The sequence below is a fragment of the Coturnix japonica genome, chromosome 1, assembly GCF_001577835.2.
Source record: "Coturnix japonica isolate 7356 chromosome 1, Coturnix japonica 2.1, whole genome shotgun sequence".
Taxonomy (NCBI): domain Eukaryota; kingdom Metazoa; phylum Chordata; class Aves; order Galliformes; family Phasianidae; genus Coturnix; species Coturnix japonica.
Window position 1 is genome coordinate 6,708,087 of NC_029516.1, and position 18,341 is coordinate 6,726,427.

The following is an 18,341-nucleotide window of genomic DNA, read 5'->3' on the forward strand; positions in this document are numbered from 1 at the left end:
AGCCCTCAGTAAGTAATGAAATAGAAGTAAAACAGAGGCATAAATCTGCCATCTTTTCTGTTGGAGATGGCCACATGCTGGCTGTCTTCATCCCACCCTGAAATACTTCGTCCTTCTCAAGGACCTGAGGTCTGGAGAGTTTTCACCAGGCTCCTGGTAGGTTGTCCTAGATCCCTCCTTGGGCAGCTTAAGGTTAGAATGATTATCCAAGTGCCAAGGCAAGCAGCCGAGGTCTCCAGCATGAGATTCTATGGTCCTATGGAGACTTAAATTGAGGAAACTTGCACTCCAGCTTCAGTTCCTAGGTACTGTTCTTTTCTGGCCAGTCATCTGGCAGAGCAACCCTTCTGTCTCCTTGAGAAACCCTCCTAAAAGAGTCTTAAGGACTTAACATGAGCCAACAAGGTGCATTTGTGGCCCAGAAGGCCAACAGCATCCTGGACTGCAACAAAAGAGAAGTGCCCAGCAGGGCCAGGGGTGTCAGGAGGAAATTTTTCACTTAGAGGGTGGTGAGGCACTGGCACTGCTGCTCAGAGAAGCTGTGAATGCCCCATCCCTGGAGGAACTCAAGGCCAGGTTGGATGGGGCTCTGGGTAGCTGAGCTGGTGAGGGGGCAACAAGCCTACAGTAGGGCGTTGGAGATGGGTGGGCTTTATGGTCCCTTCCAAACCAAGTCATTCTATGACCATTCTATGATGTCATGTTAACTTCTCATCCTGGCATCACAAAGGCTTGGCAAATACTAATTCACAGATATAGAAATTGAATTAAAGAAATGTATGAAATGTCCTTGAGACAGCAGAAGCCATGGTTGTGTCTGGAGAAGAACACCCATTAAAAGCATCACCTCTCAAATCTATTGAAATCCTATCTTGGATCTTTAAGTAGAGAATAAATAATAAGGTATAGGATGCAGAATGTTTTCTGGAATGAGCCAGTGGCACTGATGGGTGTGGAAAACACATCCCTATAGTGCTTGTTAAACAAGGTTAACAGAGTTGTCTGCAGGGACCCCTCCTCACCGCACTGATCTGCATCTCAGAATCAAGGGGTTGACTATGAAGTTGAATCTCTACCAGGAATCAGGATTTAAGATAAACCAGAGGACCAGACTTTTCATTCCAAACATTTTGTTTCAAGTGAATCTGTAGGCAAAGAGGGCACCGAGAAAGTAAATCTTTAGGTAAAGCAATACATTAAGCTGCATTTTAAGGAAGGGGGTAGTCTGACACCAAGAAAAGTAGTAAAGAGAAAAGCAAATACATAAAGAAACAACTAAGACTATAATAAAATGGTATCTACAAGTACTCTACTTACCCTAGTGCTAATATATTAATGGTGTAGGCTGCAATAAGTCATTTCACCCCTAATGCTGCAAATATACATTTGTGTATTATGAAGTATATACTGAGATGTGTTACCCAACTTAAAGAAGCTGACAGAGCAATTGATATGTTGTGGAGCAAATCAAGCTGAGATTTGTGTCTCAGGGAAGTGGAAACAGTAAACAACACAGTCAATTCCCTGTTCAAATACTGCCACGTTCCTTGAAACATCTTTTTTCTCCTAAAGAGGCTAAAATATGTTTTAAACTGTAGGACTCACTGATCTGCTTAAGTGACGGCTTGTCCATAAACCATGTGTGGAGCATCTGAGATAGAGGCATCTCCTGAAGGTGGGAACAGTGTTGCAGTGATATACCTACATCTACTCTCTCCTCCTGCAGAAAACCCAGGTCCAGATCCATGAATCCTTCCCCAGATGAGAAGACCTCCATCCATGGGGTGACAGACCACAAACGGGGGGCTGCTCCTCTGCTGGGTTGGCTCCAGGTCTCCCTTTTTCCATGTAGATCAATAGCGAATGCAGAGAGAACGGGGTTAATGAATGAAAAAAATGTGGAAGTTTCAGGAAAGGTGGTCTGGAAACTCAGCCAGGTAGGCAAAGAGTTTATGCAGCCTTTATTTTTGAACATCCAGTACCTGGATGGATGCAGAAGTTGTTTTCAGAAATTAAACATAACTGGGCCCACTGCACTGGATAAATGCTCTGTGACTCATCCAAACTGCAGCGAATATGCATGGTGACTATAGCAGTGATAGGATGTAATAACCTCTCAAATATATAATATGTGTGACGGTTAGATGCTCTCATCTAATTGCGATAACTGACAGGCAGAAGAATAGGTCATTACGAAGGATTTGCTTTAGAGCACACCTTTTATGGGATTTATCGCTTCCTGGACCGTTGATGATGGAGGTGAAAACTGCACAGACACTGACTGAGATGCTAAAAGTATTATGCATTTTAAGATATGCCTACCATAGCTGCACCACCATCTAATACCATGTACTCTCTGTGTGGATCTCTACACACAGAAGCACACTGCACAGCATTACTTACATTTGCAGACACTTTGCACGCTCTGCAGCAGAGTCAGATGTTGATGTCAGATGTTGATGGAACATGTGTGGCTGCAGCCTCCTTCCTGATGAAGTCCCTGGACATAAATGGGATTTCTGGTTGACTTGCAGGTCAGCTTATCAGGGTAGATCAGGCTGCTCAGTCATGGCATCCCCTTGGAATCACCTTGAAAGGATCTTTTTGGGCTACATGCTGGTGTAGGGTCATTGCAATTTCACATCCATGCATATGAGGTCAGAATCAGGCTTTTCACATCATAAATTATATCTATCTCTGACTTCTATTCAAATGACTTTCTTACAACCTGTGACATTTAGTTGGTCACTTATTATTTGGAAAAACTGTTCTGTGAAAGTTTACAAAAGCTCTCCCAGGAGCAGAAAATCAATACTGATGTTAATATTGAGTTACAGTTGTTTGCTGCCGTTGTGTGTGTCAACACTATTGGCATGTTGGTGCAACTAATTTTGCTGCCAACCATAACAACAATATGGTAATAAAATATGTCGTTATCTACAGGAGTTCCTGTTTATCAAGCAGGTGGGACTTTCAGAAGCATTTTAATGTTGGCTCATTGTGGCTTACATTGACTTCCTTGGCAGAGCCAGGCATTCCTTTTATTAAAGATTCTGAAGAGCAACAAAATGTCATAATTGCTTCAAGGGGCAGAAAGATCTATTGGGAAGACCCTTGAAAATGCACTGTTTTTGTCACTAAAGTCTTGATCAAGATCAAACTAATCAATGGAAAATATTGCCTTTTCCTTCCAGGGGACACTATGACATGGCTGTTCTGCTTTCTGCTCTTTCCCATGGCCAAGGAGATGCACTTGCAGAGCCCTCACTAACTAAAGTGAATATAATCAGCCTCAATATTCATAAATCATAGAATCATCAAAGCTGGAAAAGACCACTAAGATCATCCAATCCAACCATCAAACCCATCCCCACCATCACCCAAATTCCCAGACCATGTGTTCTCTTCGGACACAGCCATGCCAAGATGGAGCCTCGAGTGTTGTCTAACAAGGCTCGTTTTTGCATGCAGAGTCAAGGGAATCATCATTACTCAAAGCACTCCTACTACCCGAGAGCAGATAAATAGGTCTGCTGGGAAAAGGCAGCTGTGGATGGATGACTGAGAAACTGTATTGGCAACAGCAAAAGAGTATGAAAGCTGATCCTGCTGCCTGTCATCAGTTATCCTGGAAATATTTACCGCTGCTGTTCTCCTTACTCAAAACAAACATGTTAACTGATTTTAATGCAGAGGTTGCTACTTTTTATTCTAAATACACTGGGGGAAAAAATCACCTGGACTCTATAGTTTTAAAATGGAGCATGAGTGTTTTCCCCTTAGTCTGGAAAACAAAGAAGGTCCTGTCAAATCATGCTGATGTCTCAAAAGCAGAGATATTCCTCTCTTATAGCTGAATTTCTCCTGACTCAGATTCAAGAAAGGCAGCTTAGATCTCTCACCTCTCTCTTCCAGGTCTATAAGATTAAACAGGCGCTGAACGCTTTGGATCTTTTGTGTCTAACCTTTAAAAACCCATATTAAATTGTATGCATGCAAGGAATTCTTCTAATGCCAAACTATGAGCATGACTGACCAGAAAATTCACCTAAAGTCACAGAGAGAAAGCATGAACAGACCACTGCTGATAGACATGCAGGGGTTTAAAGGAGATGCAAAAGATGAAGTTTGCTGGAAAAGTAAAAGTAAAGCATTTGGGGCATCTCTAGGGAGAACAGGTCAAAATGCAGTAACTGGAAATGCAGGCATTAAAAAAGGAGGGAAAGGGATAAGTGCTGAGCATTACACACAGGAGTGGCAATTACAAAAAGGCAGTAGAAGCTGGTCCTGACTTTTCTCTAACCAAAAAGCCAGTGTTTTGGCAGGGCTTTGCAGGTGTGGGTTTACATAAGGACACCACAGCTACATGATGAAGCCTGCACAACCTGGATCATTCAGCCCAGCAACCATGCTGTGCACTCCTTGGTCCATCTCACAGTGCTGTGCTCTGGTTTGGATGCAAATGGGACCGTGGTTTGTGTTGTATGAGCCAGGCAGGGATGAGCTATGTAACACATACCCAAAGCTGGAGGACATGGACCTCATCCAAGGAGCATCCTAAGCAGAAAAAGATTTGTGGGATTCATTTGACTACGTGTAGGTATTCATGACTGAGTTCTGTGCAAGTTAATGGATAGAAAAGACATTTCTAAGGTGACATTCAGCCCCTCTTAAAATATGTGATTAAAGCAAATCAGGTGAGCACTATCATTGCTTGCAGCTCTGGACACTTTGGGGTACCACTTAAAGCAAGTTCTAAATGTTTAAAATATGCTTTAAATTCCTCATCAATGCTGATAGATGGGTAGCAGCTTCAGGCTGCGTACTCAAGGATGTGAAGAACATCATGGTCTGGGCAGGTTGCATCTTCTCCAAATGGGACTGGCAGATCTGATCCTTCTGGTGCCCTGCCTTGGTGCAGGGCTGTCCTAGCTGCACCATACTGCTGTATGTTACTGTCATTGAAGGGACTCGATCTTATATTTGCTCCCAGGTTTGAGGTGGCTGCTCAGCAGCCCTAGGGGTTCCACATCTGGATCTTGCACCGAGCTCTCCCTGTGCGCTCCCGCTGCAGTGTAGGACATTCGCCAAACTTCTCCATTCTTCTGTGGTCTGCTTGCAATGGGAGATGGGTCCCAATGAAGAAATCCCATTCATATTGATCACCTTTCCAACAGCCATGAGTTTTATCAGGAGCAGGCAGAATGCAAAAGGGTTAATAGTTTCTTTTCCTCTGTGATGTATTCCCACGCAAGCCAATGTCAGCCTACAGGCCTGACTAATCCCGAGTGTAGTTACTAATTGCTGTCTCCAAACAGTAGCTGGCAGCCATTTAATTTTCCCTTTCACTTGGTGTCATTAACAGCAGCGACATATGGCAGCTCCTCCGCCACGGCTAACTGGCTATGGGAGAAACCCATAGCTTGAGCTCTGCAAACACCAAAGTCCACGATTAACTTTAGCATCTCATTGCTGATAGGAAGAACTATTTATAGATGTTAGTGTTTAACACTTAAAAATGATCAGGTTTCTCTAAGCACAGCTGTGACTGCAGTATGAAGGTGCACTTTTAAGCACGTCTTTAGCTTACACCGGGCTCATGGAGAGGCACAATAAAGCTCAGGCAGTTCTGGAGATGGAGCCTGAAACAAATCTCATAGTGTCTGCAGTAGGAATCATTACTACTTGGCTTTCCTCCTTTTTTCTTTTTGTACTTCAAAATAGAAGAGCAGGGCAAATGTTTGTAACTCAGATTGTGTGGTTCTTCTCAATTACTTATGTATCCTCTCACTTGGATTAGGTCGAGATATTAGATATTAGATCACATTAGGTCAAGATTTCAGATGTATTCTCAGAGCTCCCAGAAATACTTACTGCTATATGTTTCTACTAAATACAGAAAGCCTTTAACTCTGCTCCTGTATATGTACTGCTTACCTTTTAGTGTGTTAGTTACATGATGCTTCCCAAATGCAGCACAGCTTTCCTCTGCCTCATTACAACAAATCTACCTAAGCTGATTAATTTTTAAAATAGTATATACATACACACACACACACATATGTCTATATATTCCTTGCTGTCCTCTTGCTCAGTAGGCACTGCAGAGTTTTTGCCATGCCGCCCTCAGGTAAGATTTACAGGAGTTAACATTACAGGCATTTTGGATCCTATTCAAATAATGCCGCAACCAAAGTGACAACATTGCTGTTAAAGCTCAAGAAATTTCTGGATCTTCTGTCACTTTGAAACACAAAACAAGAAAAAAACCCAACCCCTCTTATCTTAGTGTTTTTGTTTGTTTTTTTTTTTCTTGCTAGGAAGACAGCAAGTTTCATAGAGGGGAGCAAATAGGTTTTGACATAATACCCACCACTGGAAATGAGTTTTAGGTTGGATGTTAGGGGGAAGTTCTTTACTAGGAGAGTGGTTAGGCCCTGGAACAGGCTGCCCAGGGAGGTTGTGGATGCCCCGTCCTTGGAGGTGTTCAAGACCAGGTTGGACGGGGCCCTGGGCAACCTGATCTAGTAAAGGTGTATGTTTGGTGGCCCTGCCAGGGAGGGGGGTTGGAACTACATGATCCTTGAGGTCCCTTCCAACCCGGGTCATTCTGTGATTCTGTGTTGAGTCTCCAACCCTTTAGTTGTAAGCTGAGTTCTTCTCTGATTTTTGAAATTAAATGAGTGAAACAAAAGGGTAACAGAGCAGCTAATAAAGCCTACTTGGGGACTCCGTCTCCTGACCCATCCCAATATCATATGGGAAGGCTGACTCCTGCTGCTGCTATATTAGTGGCTCAATTGCCTTTTTGAGCATCCCATGGAATCAGAAGTGCTTTGGGTGCAGAAATTCTTCTGTTATAGAAGCACAGAATCATGGAACTGCTCAGGTTGGAAAAGACCTTAAAGATCATCGAGTCCAGCCACCACCTAACAACACTACCCTAACTAACAACCCTCTAAATCATGTCTCTGAGCACCACATCCAACACAGTTTAAACACATCCAGGATTTCGTCCCACAGTTATAGGGAGCAGTGAATGCATGGATTGACTTTGTGATCTCCCTGAACCCGAAGCAAGGCAACACTCACAAAACAGAAAACATCGTTGCAGTTTCTCTCCTGCTCCTCACTTCATCTGGGGAGAAACACAATTTGTCACTTTGTGTAAGAGTGTACATGAGGCTTTATTTGACATCCTGGTGAGGGATGGGGACCATCAGCCTAAGAAGCAATAGTCTGTTTTCCTTCCTGCAGCCAGAGCTGTAAGTGGAGCAAGGCAGGCTGAGAACAAAAGGTAATTTCAGACTCGTTGACGTTAGCAGAGCATCACTGAGCTCCCTCCAGACTGCCCTGGCAGTGTCCCCCAGTGACATAAAATGAGCTAATGATACCATTTTGGTGTCAGCATGGAGTCACAGCGATGGCACCGGGCAGGGATGGCGAGAGGGGTCACACAGGTCTGCATGTGTGATCTCTTTGCAAGAGATGAATAAAGGCTGAGTCAAACCTGCATCACAGAGAGCAGGACTTGCAGAGAAACTGCCAAAAAAAAAACCAAAACCAACCACCAAACCAAAACAAAAAAGTCACTCAACAAATTAGAAGTACAAAAAAAAAAGGCACTATGTATTGGAGCAAGAAAAGGTAGATCAATAGGGACAGGAACATATTGTGCTGGTGACGTGGAATGTGCTGTGCTGTGCTGTGCTGGGTTTTGCTGTTAGGTAACAGGAGGCAGAAAGGAAGGGACAGAAGAGGGCAGGAAAATGTGCAAGCACAGCAGAGATGCCAGTCAGGGTGAGGAGCATTTAAAGCACTAAAACACATCACGGGGAATGAGCAATTGGATATTTCTGGGGAAGGAGAGACAAAATCTGACCTAAAATGCAACCAGAGAGAGAGAAGTCTGCATAATTTTGGGTGTATATTTGGGTCAGGCTTGAGTTGGACCTCAAAGATCACCCAGTTCCAACTCCCTGCTCAATGAAGGGTTGCCACCATCAGATCAGGCTGCCCAGGGCCCCATCAAATCTGGGTCAGCTGCTCTTCTCCCATCCCACAGGGAAGGGTCACAGTCACCCTGTGGTGGGTAGGTCAGTGTTCCACCCCATGTCCAACCTGCGATCTGTCATGATCAACTACATGTCCCACCTGGACAACCACCATGTGTCCCATCAGGTGGGATCCCAGCTTAAGAGAGGAAAACGGGCAATGGATGCCAGCTCTCACTCTGCATCCTGCAGCCATGCGCAAGCACAGGGAACAGGGCAGGCAGGCAGGGGCTGCAGGCTGGCATCCCACACCAGGAATTTCATCCTTTGGAGATGGCGAAGGTGCAAGCAGGAGTTGCCCTGCGTTTATCTCCAGCGCTGGCCGAGCCTCGGCAACATGCGCCTGCGCTGCCTGCGCTGCCTGCCCACCTTCCTCCTCCTCCTCCTCCTCCTCTTTTTCCTCCCCGCCCCTCCTCCCGGCTGTGGCGGTGCCGGCTGCCGGCACGGGGTCGGTGGAGCTACTGCGTTCCGTGCCAGTTCCGTGCGTCTCCCCGCTGTGTTATGCCCCGCTGCAGAAGCCGCAGCCCGGAGCGGGGCCGGTGAGCCCCGAACGGCGGCTGCCGAGCGGGGAAAGAGGTGCGCGGCCGCTCCGCTGCGGGAGCGGAGGATGAAGCGAAGGATGAAGAGGAGGATTTGGTGCCCTGGCACCGCCTGGATGTGCTGCTGGCTGCTGGGCTGGCAGGCAGCCGCCCTCCAGCTGCCGCCCTGCGAAGAGGTGAGGTTTTTTTTTCTCCTCCTTTTGCTCTGGGGTTTTGTCCGTCGGTTGGGGTGAGATGCGGGAGGGCACCCTGTGTGAGTGTATGGGATGTGCCGTACTATTGGTACTGCCCGTGGGGTCGGACCCCCCGTGGAGCTGCCGCTGTAGCCATCGCGAAGACCCTCCGGAGGTCATCCCTGCGAGGAAATAGCAGAGAATCCCATCAAACAGGGAGATTCGGGTGGCCCTTGATGCTTTTCTAAATACTCTGTTGAATCAGTGCAGATGAAGAGGAGATTAAAGCTTCTCCGACCCCCCTGTATCAGCCGGGAGTGTCCATGCCTGTCAAATCAGGAGAGAAACTTTCTGCCTCTGTCCTGCTGTGACAGCCCTAAAGAGAGCCACTGCGCTGCTGTTGGGATGCCCAGCCCTCTGCTGGCTCTGGTGGCCTAGATGGAGGTGCCCAAGGCTGCTCCTTTGCTCTAGGGTTTCCATCCTCATCCATATGTGCAGGCAGATCCTCTCCAATACTTTTTAAGAGCAACTGGGTCTGTGTCATTTAAATCCAGGTGCAGGGGATGAGGAGGCTATGGGCCACCATCCCAAATGGAGCTCTTATGGCTGGGAAGAAGGAAGCTGCTGGTGGGTTGGCAGCAGTCAGTCCCCTTCTTCTGCCTCCGTGAGGATGCTCGCTGTGCCTTCTGTGGTCTCAGTGTTTAGCAGGAAATAGCTGTATACTCTCAGACCAGGCTGCACCGGGTGGCAGTTGTATTATAGGTGCTGTATTATAGCAGCTGTATTATAGGACGTGCAGAAGGCCCTGTGCTGAGACACAGTCCCAGGAGTATTGCCTCTGCTGAATCTCTGTTTTTTGTCTCGGTGGGAGAATTTGGTATTAGTCAGGTGTGGGGAATCTTGCAGTAAGGGGTAGATGTGGGATAACCACATATTGGCTGTTTTGGGAATGCTGCTTCTAAATGTTGATTGTTCTGAAAGAAGGAGGTTTATGGAGCCATCTGCTTTGAATCACCTATCATCTCCTTTTGCAACCCAGAGAAACAGGCTCTTTTAGGGCTGATCTCATCTCAAAGTCTTTGCATGAAAGTTGGGTCTCTGCAGATAGCTCAAGGTGATGGCTGAACCTCAGCAGAGGTACCAAGAGGGTACATTCAGAGCACTGTATCCTGGGCTTTAGGTGCCCAAAATCCCTGCTGGGCCCCTTTTCTGTGCCAGTTTGAGTTTGGACCATTCTTTACAGAATGATAGACAACATTGTTTACTAAGTTTCACTTACTGCTTTTTGAGATACAGACATCCGTCACTCACGTGGTTAAGGAGCTGTGTTGTAGCTTGTGCTGGTGTGTGTGCAGTCCATGCAATGGGATATATCTTAGGGAATACAGTTACAAACATGTCTAGATGGAGGAAAAAAACCAAACAAAAACAGCTTGCGAAGAGCCAGGGTAGAAGAGCAGCTGCTTTGCAAAAGGGAAGCACAAAGTTGGTAGCTTATCTGAAACACGGCTGATGCCAGGCTGTTATGTGTTGGTCTCAAAACTTTGTCATTTGCCATAATTCCATTGATTTCCACGATCCTGTTGTGTTCAACTCTGGTTTGAGCAGACTTGGGGCTGAAGCATTGCTTGTTACAGGGTATTAAGGTCCTTTGAATACTCAGTGCAAGTCTTATGGGTTTATACCCAAAAGGCTTGAGAAGCACAAGGCTTAGCACACTGGCAGTAGTTCATTCTGAATCTACAGGGGATTTTGCCTTTTGCTGTGCTTTTTAGTTTTTTTTCCTTCTTTGACAGCTTGTTTTTCTGTCTCCTCACTGTTCTGAGGAATATGGGTATCTGCCAGTTTGTGGGATTTCTGCACTGGTACAGCATTTGGAGCAGTGGGATCTGGCTGTGCCTGAGGCTCTGTGGTGCTGTGATAGCACAGACAGTAAAATAATAATGTATTGCAGTGTCGCTTTCTGGAAGCCTTTTTAACATTGGTTTCTTTCATCAGGGATGGTAGTAGTTCAGCACACTGCATTTAGGAAGAGCAGACCAAATGAGCAGCAGCTCAAATGAATCTTCCTGTGGGTGGCTTTCATGGTGTGCATTGATGGAGCCATGGGCTCCTGGCGTTAACATCATTCAATCCTGGCAGTGATGCCCATTTGTACCATGTGGTCTCTCAATGCCCTACAATGTCAGCAGCTGCCCTGGAGGTGAGTTAGGTGCATCTGTGGGAGATGGGCTTTGTTGGTTGAATTACCTTTGGGGTGCAGATGCTGGATGCACTACTCTGTGCTTCTGGCAAGTTATTAACTTGAATTAGGATGAGGATAACTGCTTGGTGATTTTCATTTTTTCTGTGTTTGCTAATGATGAAGGGGATACTAAAGCACACGGTTCATGTGTTGCATAAGTTCTGACTTCGAGTGAAGCTGGTGACACCCATGTTTTTCACTGGCATTAAATACACATTCAGCTATCATGATGGAGATGACGAGATACTCATGCCCATCCCCCTACCGCCCCAGGGTGTAGTTTTATTATGCCTTGTATTTCAGTGCTTTCTTGACGCTTGTTCTGGAATGCGTCTTTTTTGGTTTTCCCCTTAGAGACTTTTCCAAAAATGAACAGATTTCACTTTAAGGAAATTTTAGCTGATACTCCATCTAAATAGAACTTTTCTTCATGTAATCTTTGCTTTCCTTCTGTTGTTTTTGCATTTGCAGTAAAGAAAACCATGGAGAGACTCTTCTGCTTTCCATTCAGTCAAACTGTTTGCAGGGAGATAAGAAGTATCAGAGCTGCTGACAAAAAATGGTTTCTTAGATTCTTTTTGGCTCTCAGGCACTGTGCAGGTTAAGAGCAAATATGTGTGCTTTTAGAATAACAGAATCATTAAGGTTGGAAAAAGACATCTAAGATCATCCAGTCCAACCATCAACCCATCCCAATCATGCTCACTAACCATGTCCTGCAGTGCCCAATCTACACATCTTGAACGCTTCCAGGGGCTGTGACTCCACCACCTCCCTGGGCAGTCTGTGCTAATCAGTTTTGGTGCATGTAATACTCCTGATGCTGCTATATTGGGTATTTTACCTGCCTACTGGAGAAGCAGCTAAATCAGATTCAAAATTATAAAATGAGTAAATGAATGGAAAGAGTGATGCTAAATTCCGTCTGTATGGGAGAGTATTTTTGTATGAGTCTGCTGGGATGCTTCTGGAGAAGAGAGAAGTGATAGAAATAATTTATCTGTGCAGTGAAAAAATCTTTTATGAAATTACTTGCAAGACAAAGCCAAGGAAGTCTTGAGGAGAGATGTGAAGCATGAACTTGAAACTGGGTCAAGTGCATTATTTCAATGAAGTTGAAATAATGTCCATTTTTGTGATGAGAAAATATTAATATACATATATTAATATATATATATATGGTGTGCCTAAGCTAAGTATGAAGTATTTTAAGAATATGAGTATCTTAGATTAATATAATAGGTAGTAAGATAAGTAGTTTCAAGAGAAGTGAAACTCTGTCCTTCTACATTAAGGATGGAGGGGAGATACGTGTCAGTCTTTGAAGGATGTTATGTAACAGAACCAGATAAAGTCAGCATACCTGTCACCAAAGATAGGCTGACTGGAATAACGGGAATATCTGCTGGGAGGAACCTGAGTGTCTTGTATGCTCTTGTTGTATGTGAACTGTGCCTGCCTGGAGAAAGGTTTGGGGTCATTATGGGGAGACCTGTAGGCACAGCATCCAGTGTGTCATGGAGCAATAAGTTGAGTGGGTGATTTAAAAAAAAAAACACATACACACACATTACATGTATATGTATATAATGTATAATATTGTTCTTGTGTCTTATTAATACTCAGGAACTGAGGAACTATGTAAAAGGTTAAGAAATGTACAGCAATCGCAAAAGGCATTAAGACTGTTTAAGTAAGAAAGGTATAACTTGAGGGAGGAAAAGCAGAACATATGTTACAAGGGGCTGAGAAAGCTAATGAGATGTCAGTCTGTAGGATAAGGGAGAAATAAAAATGTGCACTTAAATGGTTAAATACTATTCCTGTTAAAAATGTGTGTTTTTATTTTCATTTAACTTTCAACAACTTGTGGAACTTGGTCAATGGGACTTAGTCTCTGATGGGTTTAAAGTCTCAGAACGGATTATTCTGTTGCTAAATGTTTAGGAGGGAATTCTTCTGAGTAGGTTCTGTTGCTGTCCCTTCTTGGTATCCACTTCCCTTTCCCTGAAGCATCTACACTGGCTATTTTGGTAGCAAAACAGCAGCCATCTTTACAAACTGCTGGGATGATCTGGTATTGTATTCCCTGATTTCTAAACACCCTAAAGGATTTTAGACCCTTAATTTATGAGTAATTCATATTCAGCAGAAGAAACTGTAGGAAGATTCCTAGACAGATCATGTTATTTTTATCACTTCTCACTACAGAGACTTCTTTCTGTGAGGTGAAATGAGAAATGGACAGCTACCATTTGCCATTGTGATGGAGGGTCGTAAAGATGAGGAAAGAAGAATAATAACCATGCTATAAAACTGTTGACAATAAGGTTGATGGAGTGGAAACAGATGCATGAAAGGTGAGGAGACAGATGCCAAGGCATAGGTACTGCAGCAGAAAACATCACCATTTAGCATGTAGGCAGTGTTCAAAGGAGGGCTACAGATATGGGGAAAGTCTGGAGGGCCAGGTGTGTATGGAGCAGCTGAGGTCCCTGGGTTTGCTTGGCACAGAGCAGAGGGGAGTTGAGGGGAGGCCTCATGGTGGCTGCAGCTCCTCATAGGGAGTGGAGGGCAGTGCTGAGCTCTGCTCTCTGTGATGGCAACAGGGCCCAAAGGAACAGCATGGAGATGTCAGGGGAGGGGCAGGGTGTGTTAGGGAAGGGTCTGCACCAGAGGGCGGTGGGCATGGAACAGCTATTGTGAATGTGCTGTGCTGATATCCAACATGGCTGTGTCTTTCCCAACTCTTCAGCTAGAAAGGAGCATCCCTCATACTCCCTATTAGTAATATTTCATCTATTAACCTTGACCTTTCCTTTACAACCTTTTTACATTGCAAATCATCAACCAAATCTAATAATGACCTTGTTTCAGAAGCTTCGTGATGCTCAGTTTTATAAATCGTGCCAGACAGTGATCTCTGTGTACTTGAGAAAAGGGCTCAAAATGTTTGAAGATGATTGAGGATGACACATCAGACTCCATTGTGTTGGTGCTGGAGATTCCATCACTGAATCAGAGGGAATGCTGATAATGCTGATTCAGAGGAAAATGAAACTGTCGAAAAAAGGAAAGAAGGAGTGTAAATCACAGAGATGACTCGGCGTTCAGCCTCTGGTGGGCCAGAAGCAGTAAAGGAAGGAGTCTTCTGGACCCACCAGGTTGGTCCCCTCTAGTTTTAGTTGTGGAATCTAAAATTGTGGTTGGGTAGATTTAGTGTGGATTTACTCTGAGCTGATGGCAAATAGCCTATTTTCTGGTGAAAGAAGGAGAAGAAAATGAGATATTTGTCTGTTAATTTGTTAAAGGTGGGAAAGAAATGGATTGTAGTCCTCCACTGTGGAGCTGTGTGCTCTGGCTTCAGAGATGCAAGCGCCACTGCAAGGAAAGTGGGGCTGGCTATAAGGCATGCTTTCATTAAAAAAAGATTTAAAAAAAAACAGATGCTGAGCTGCTCCCAACTAGATTTCTTTGACAGAGCATCTTCACTTCTACAGAGAGGAGGCAAATAACTCATCTCATTTGGTGTACTATTTACCATTCTTATCTGTTCGTGTTTATTGTCAAGAAATACATCATACTGCGGAAATGGTTTATGGTGATATTTGACGACTTTTGGAAGTATCTACAAAAAATAAAGAAAATATAAGAACTTTGGTGGCAAAAATACTGTGAAGGTCGACTTTTGTTTGTTTAGTTTATGTTAGACTTTAGAGGTGCAAATATTTTCCAGGGATATCTGCAGGAAAACAACTCAGAGTGTCTGGAACTGGATGAACATGAGGTATTGGAACAGGCTTCCTGGGGAGTTGGAGGTGTTTAAGAACAGGATAAATGTGGCACTGAGTGTTGTGGTTAGTAGGCATGGTAGGGATGGGTTGATGGTTGGACTAGATGATCTTACTGGTCTTTTTCAACCTTAAAGATCCTATGATTCTGTGAAAGCTAAGAGATACTTTTGTTATAGTGAATAAGGTTGGGAAATTAAACTGTACTGGATAACCAAGCTCAAGCAAGAATCAACAGGTAGTGCCAAACCTGTGCATACCATTAATATAACTGGTGCTGGCTTGATAATGTATAATACACTTTTAGCAGTAGAGAAAACAGTTCATACAGTGAATATACACTCCTGGAAATGAAAATGCACTGACGTGGTGAATCCCAGCAGCAAACTCAAGGGTAGTAATGATTTAGACCTCAGCTGTTGACTCTGAAAGTGTTAAATTCTTGCAGTATTTCTTGCAGCATGTGACATCCTTCTGGTTTTGTTCTTGCTCTCTGAAGTTTCTCAAAGGAGGATCTTCATATAGGCTGCTTGGGTTTAAAAAAACATGCAAGGATAGCGCTGTGTCTTTTGAGAGATGCATATTGGAAAAGGATGCCTTCTGATTTTTTCCCAGGCTTTTATATCCATGGCTCCCTCCTGCTGGCAGGTCAACAGCGCTGATCAAATGCTGCTTGTTTCTGCTTCGCTCCTTTTTATCCCCAGCACTGTAGTTCCTTAAAGCAAATGAAGAAAAAGAAAGATTTCCCAAGACAATTCTTTTATTCTCTCTTTTGTTTGGTCTTATTTCATCCCATTAAAGAAGAAATAAAAATCAGATGTTTCTCAGAAAAAAGCAGGGACCCTAATTAGACTCCTTTATAGCAGGATTTATACATGCATCTCAGGGATGCTGGGGGGAGGCTGCTGAGTAGAACTGGAGTGGAAAAATGATTCAGCTTTTAACACTGCACCTTTTCTGGCAAGCATCCACCCTGCAGGCCTGCAGATGAGCAACTCATCTTGCCTTGTGACTAACGTCAAGTGTCCTGGTTAGTAAAGTAATGGCTTTTTCCCCTAGAGCTGCTCAAATAACCCCTGAATCCAGGTCATCTCTCTTCTCTTCCCCAGGACCAGACAGGGTGACTGTCCATTGTTGCTGTTTTTTGATGTTGAACATAGGATTCACCAGGACTCTGAATTCTCTCTTTCTCTCTCTTTTTTTTTGCTAGAAACCCAGTGAGCTTTGTTAAACCCTACACTACAAGAGGCAGGGGATCCAGGGGCACTGCCAGTGCCAAAGCAACGCGTCCTGTTAGTGTTTAGGGATCCTTGTTGGGATGCACAGACCAGTCATCACAAATGGTTCACCCTGCCCTCTTATTCGCTTTACCCAAGAGGAGCTATAATGTGAAAGAGAATAAATTTCTCTTTTTTAATTTATTATTATTATTATTATTATTTGCAGTATTTTTAACTGCGGTTGATGCCAACCCTGCTTAAATATTTGATGGCTTCTCATTTTCAGTTCCAGCTTTCGAATAAATAAATAAATAAAGCTGGTTTGCAGCGTTGTCCACTGTGGTGCTGACCTGCTAATCTCTGAAACTGCTTTACTAAACAAGGGAAAAGATTTCCACAGAGCCTTATCACGTGCTTATGCAAGAATCATAGCTTTCATTGAGAGGAAGAAAGAAAAAAGGAACTAAATCTGCTTCTCAGGATTGCAGAGAGGTTGGAAAATGTGAATAGTTAAATGAACTGGAGCTAAGTTGCATAGTGTTTTAAAGATACTGTGGCACTTTAAGTTGCTTGGGTTTTGTGAGGTTGGAGGCAATGATGCTTGACTCAAGGTTTTGGAAGGCTTTGTGTGGCTGTTAATGAAAGCAGGATTTTTGTTAATGAGCTGTGCCATTACTCACAGTAAGTATTTACAGTGCAAAGTCCAATGGAGACTCAGTGACACCTCATTAGGAGCCACAAGTACTGGGAATAAAAGTAAATTATTCAGACAATATCCTGCTTTCTTAGGCAGTCTCTATCCCGCTAAATACAGCTGGCCTTTTTGGTTAGCATGTTCTCTAGCATGGTCTTGGTCCATGGAAGCTGCTGCAGTGGCTGAACTGCATTGTGTCCAAATCCCCTCAACACATCTCCTTTTGTTTAGCCCAGGACCTGCCACGTGTCCCCTGAGTATCACATAACAGTGCTGTGATTCCATGGGGCTGCAGCATTGCCTTGCTGTTATTTCAGGCACTTGGAGTAGAGAGAGTTGCATCTACAAACCACTGCTGACCCAGGGTCAGATGTTTGCGTGTATAAGTGTCAAAAGAGACAGTTACCCTTCAAGGCTGTTTCCTTTTCCCCATCCTAAAAGGTTGATGTGATTCCCAATGATACATTGTCACGCAGCTGTGCCCTTTTCCTATGCAAGGATGAATTAATACTAAGCTCCAGCCAATATGAATTTTTGCTTATGATGTATACAGGACTAAAACTGTAAGCATGTGTTTAAAGATCAGATTGTGATTTCTTTGTCAAATGGGCTTGATGTGTATTTGCTTTTTAATTTTCTTTTCCTAGTGTGAAAAGGCAGGTGTTGAATTTATGGTTGCTTACAGAGTGCATAATTACAGGCTGACTTCATTACCAGGGCAGGAACACCAGCTACAAATGCATTTCTTAATGTTGTAGGCTGGATTGTATCTTGCGGGCACAACTGATAACAAGGAACAGCTTGGGAACCGTGCTTGAGCAAAGCTCTAATCTCTTCCTTGTCCTGCCTCTCTTCTGAGTCATCGCTGATTGATTTGACTGATCCGGCTGCCACGATAAGATGTGGCCCTGCCCCTTGTGAAGGATTAAACTGTGTTACAGCCTGAGTTGGGCCTGATGCTGTCACCCTCACCTCACACCTCCAGCTCAGTGTGATCCTGTGCGAGGGGGAGCTTGGAGTGCCCCGCTTTGTCTGGGTGCTGGAAATGCTGCTGAATTTCTGTTTAGAGCTGCCCTAGCCCAATGGGTAAATCTGCACTTAGAAGAGGTATGCAGTGAGCGTAGGGCTTGGTTGGGCCCTACTGAATGTCATTTGGACTGGGGTTAAACAATGTGGATGCAGAGAGACTCTCCAGTTAGGCTTTACAAAAGAAGGCCATGTTTTCCCTCTTTGTCATTATCCTTTGCTGGCAATGATGTATATATAGGTGTAACAATTAAAAGTCCTGGTTAGAAACAGGTTTTCTGTCAGTGCAACTGCTTTGCTTAAAATTCTGTTCTAAGGCAACGTGTGAGTTTATATTCTAGTGCAAATCATTTGTATTGACACAGAAACGACTAATTCCCGTAGCTCTTATCCCTCATCTTTTGGGACTGAATGCTCTGGGTAGGGAGCCCTTGTAATGGGCTGATACTGGGGCAATTCCATCCATGGTGATGGTTCATTTCAGCGCATCTCTTCCTGTACCTAAAACTCAACCTCTGAGGGAGCAGGAGTCTGAAAGTGAGACACTGAGAGCACTGCAGTGAGCCAGACCTATCCTTCCCCATGGCATGAGTGAGGAA

At 44.2% G+C, this 18,341-nt stretch overlaps 1 protein-coding gene across 1 annotated transcript in view; it reads left to right on the forward strand.

Moving 5' to 3' along the window:
• Positions 1–8,446: 8,446 nt before the first annotated feature.
• KIAA1324L (KIAA1324 like) overlaps positions 8,447–18,341 on the forward strand; it is an 83,984-nt gene continuing 74,089 nt past the window's right edge. Inside the window, exon 1 of the mRNA XM_015875491.2 lies at positions 8,447–8,769. Within this exon, the coding sequence (XP_015730977.1) occupies positions 8,662–8,769 (108 nt within the window). The 5' untranslated portion in view covers positions 8,447–8,661. The remainder of the gene's footprint in view (positions 8,770–18,341) is intronic.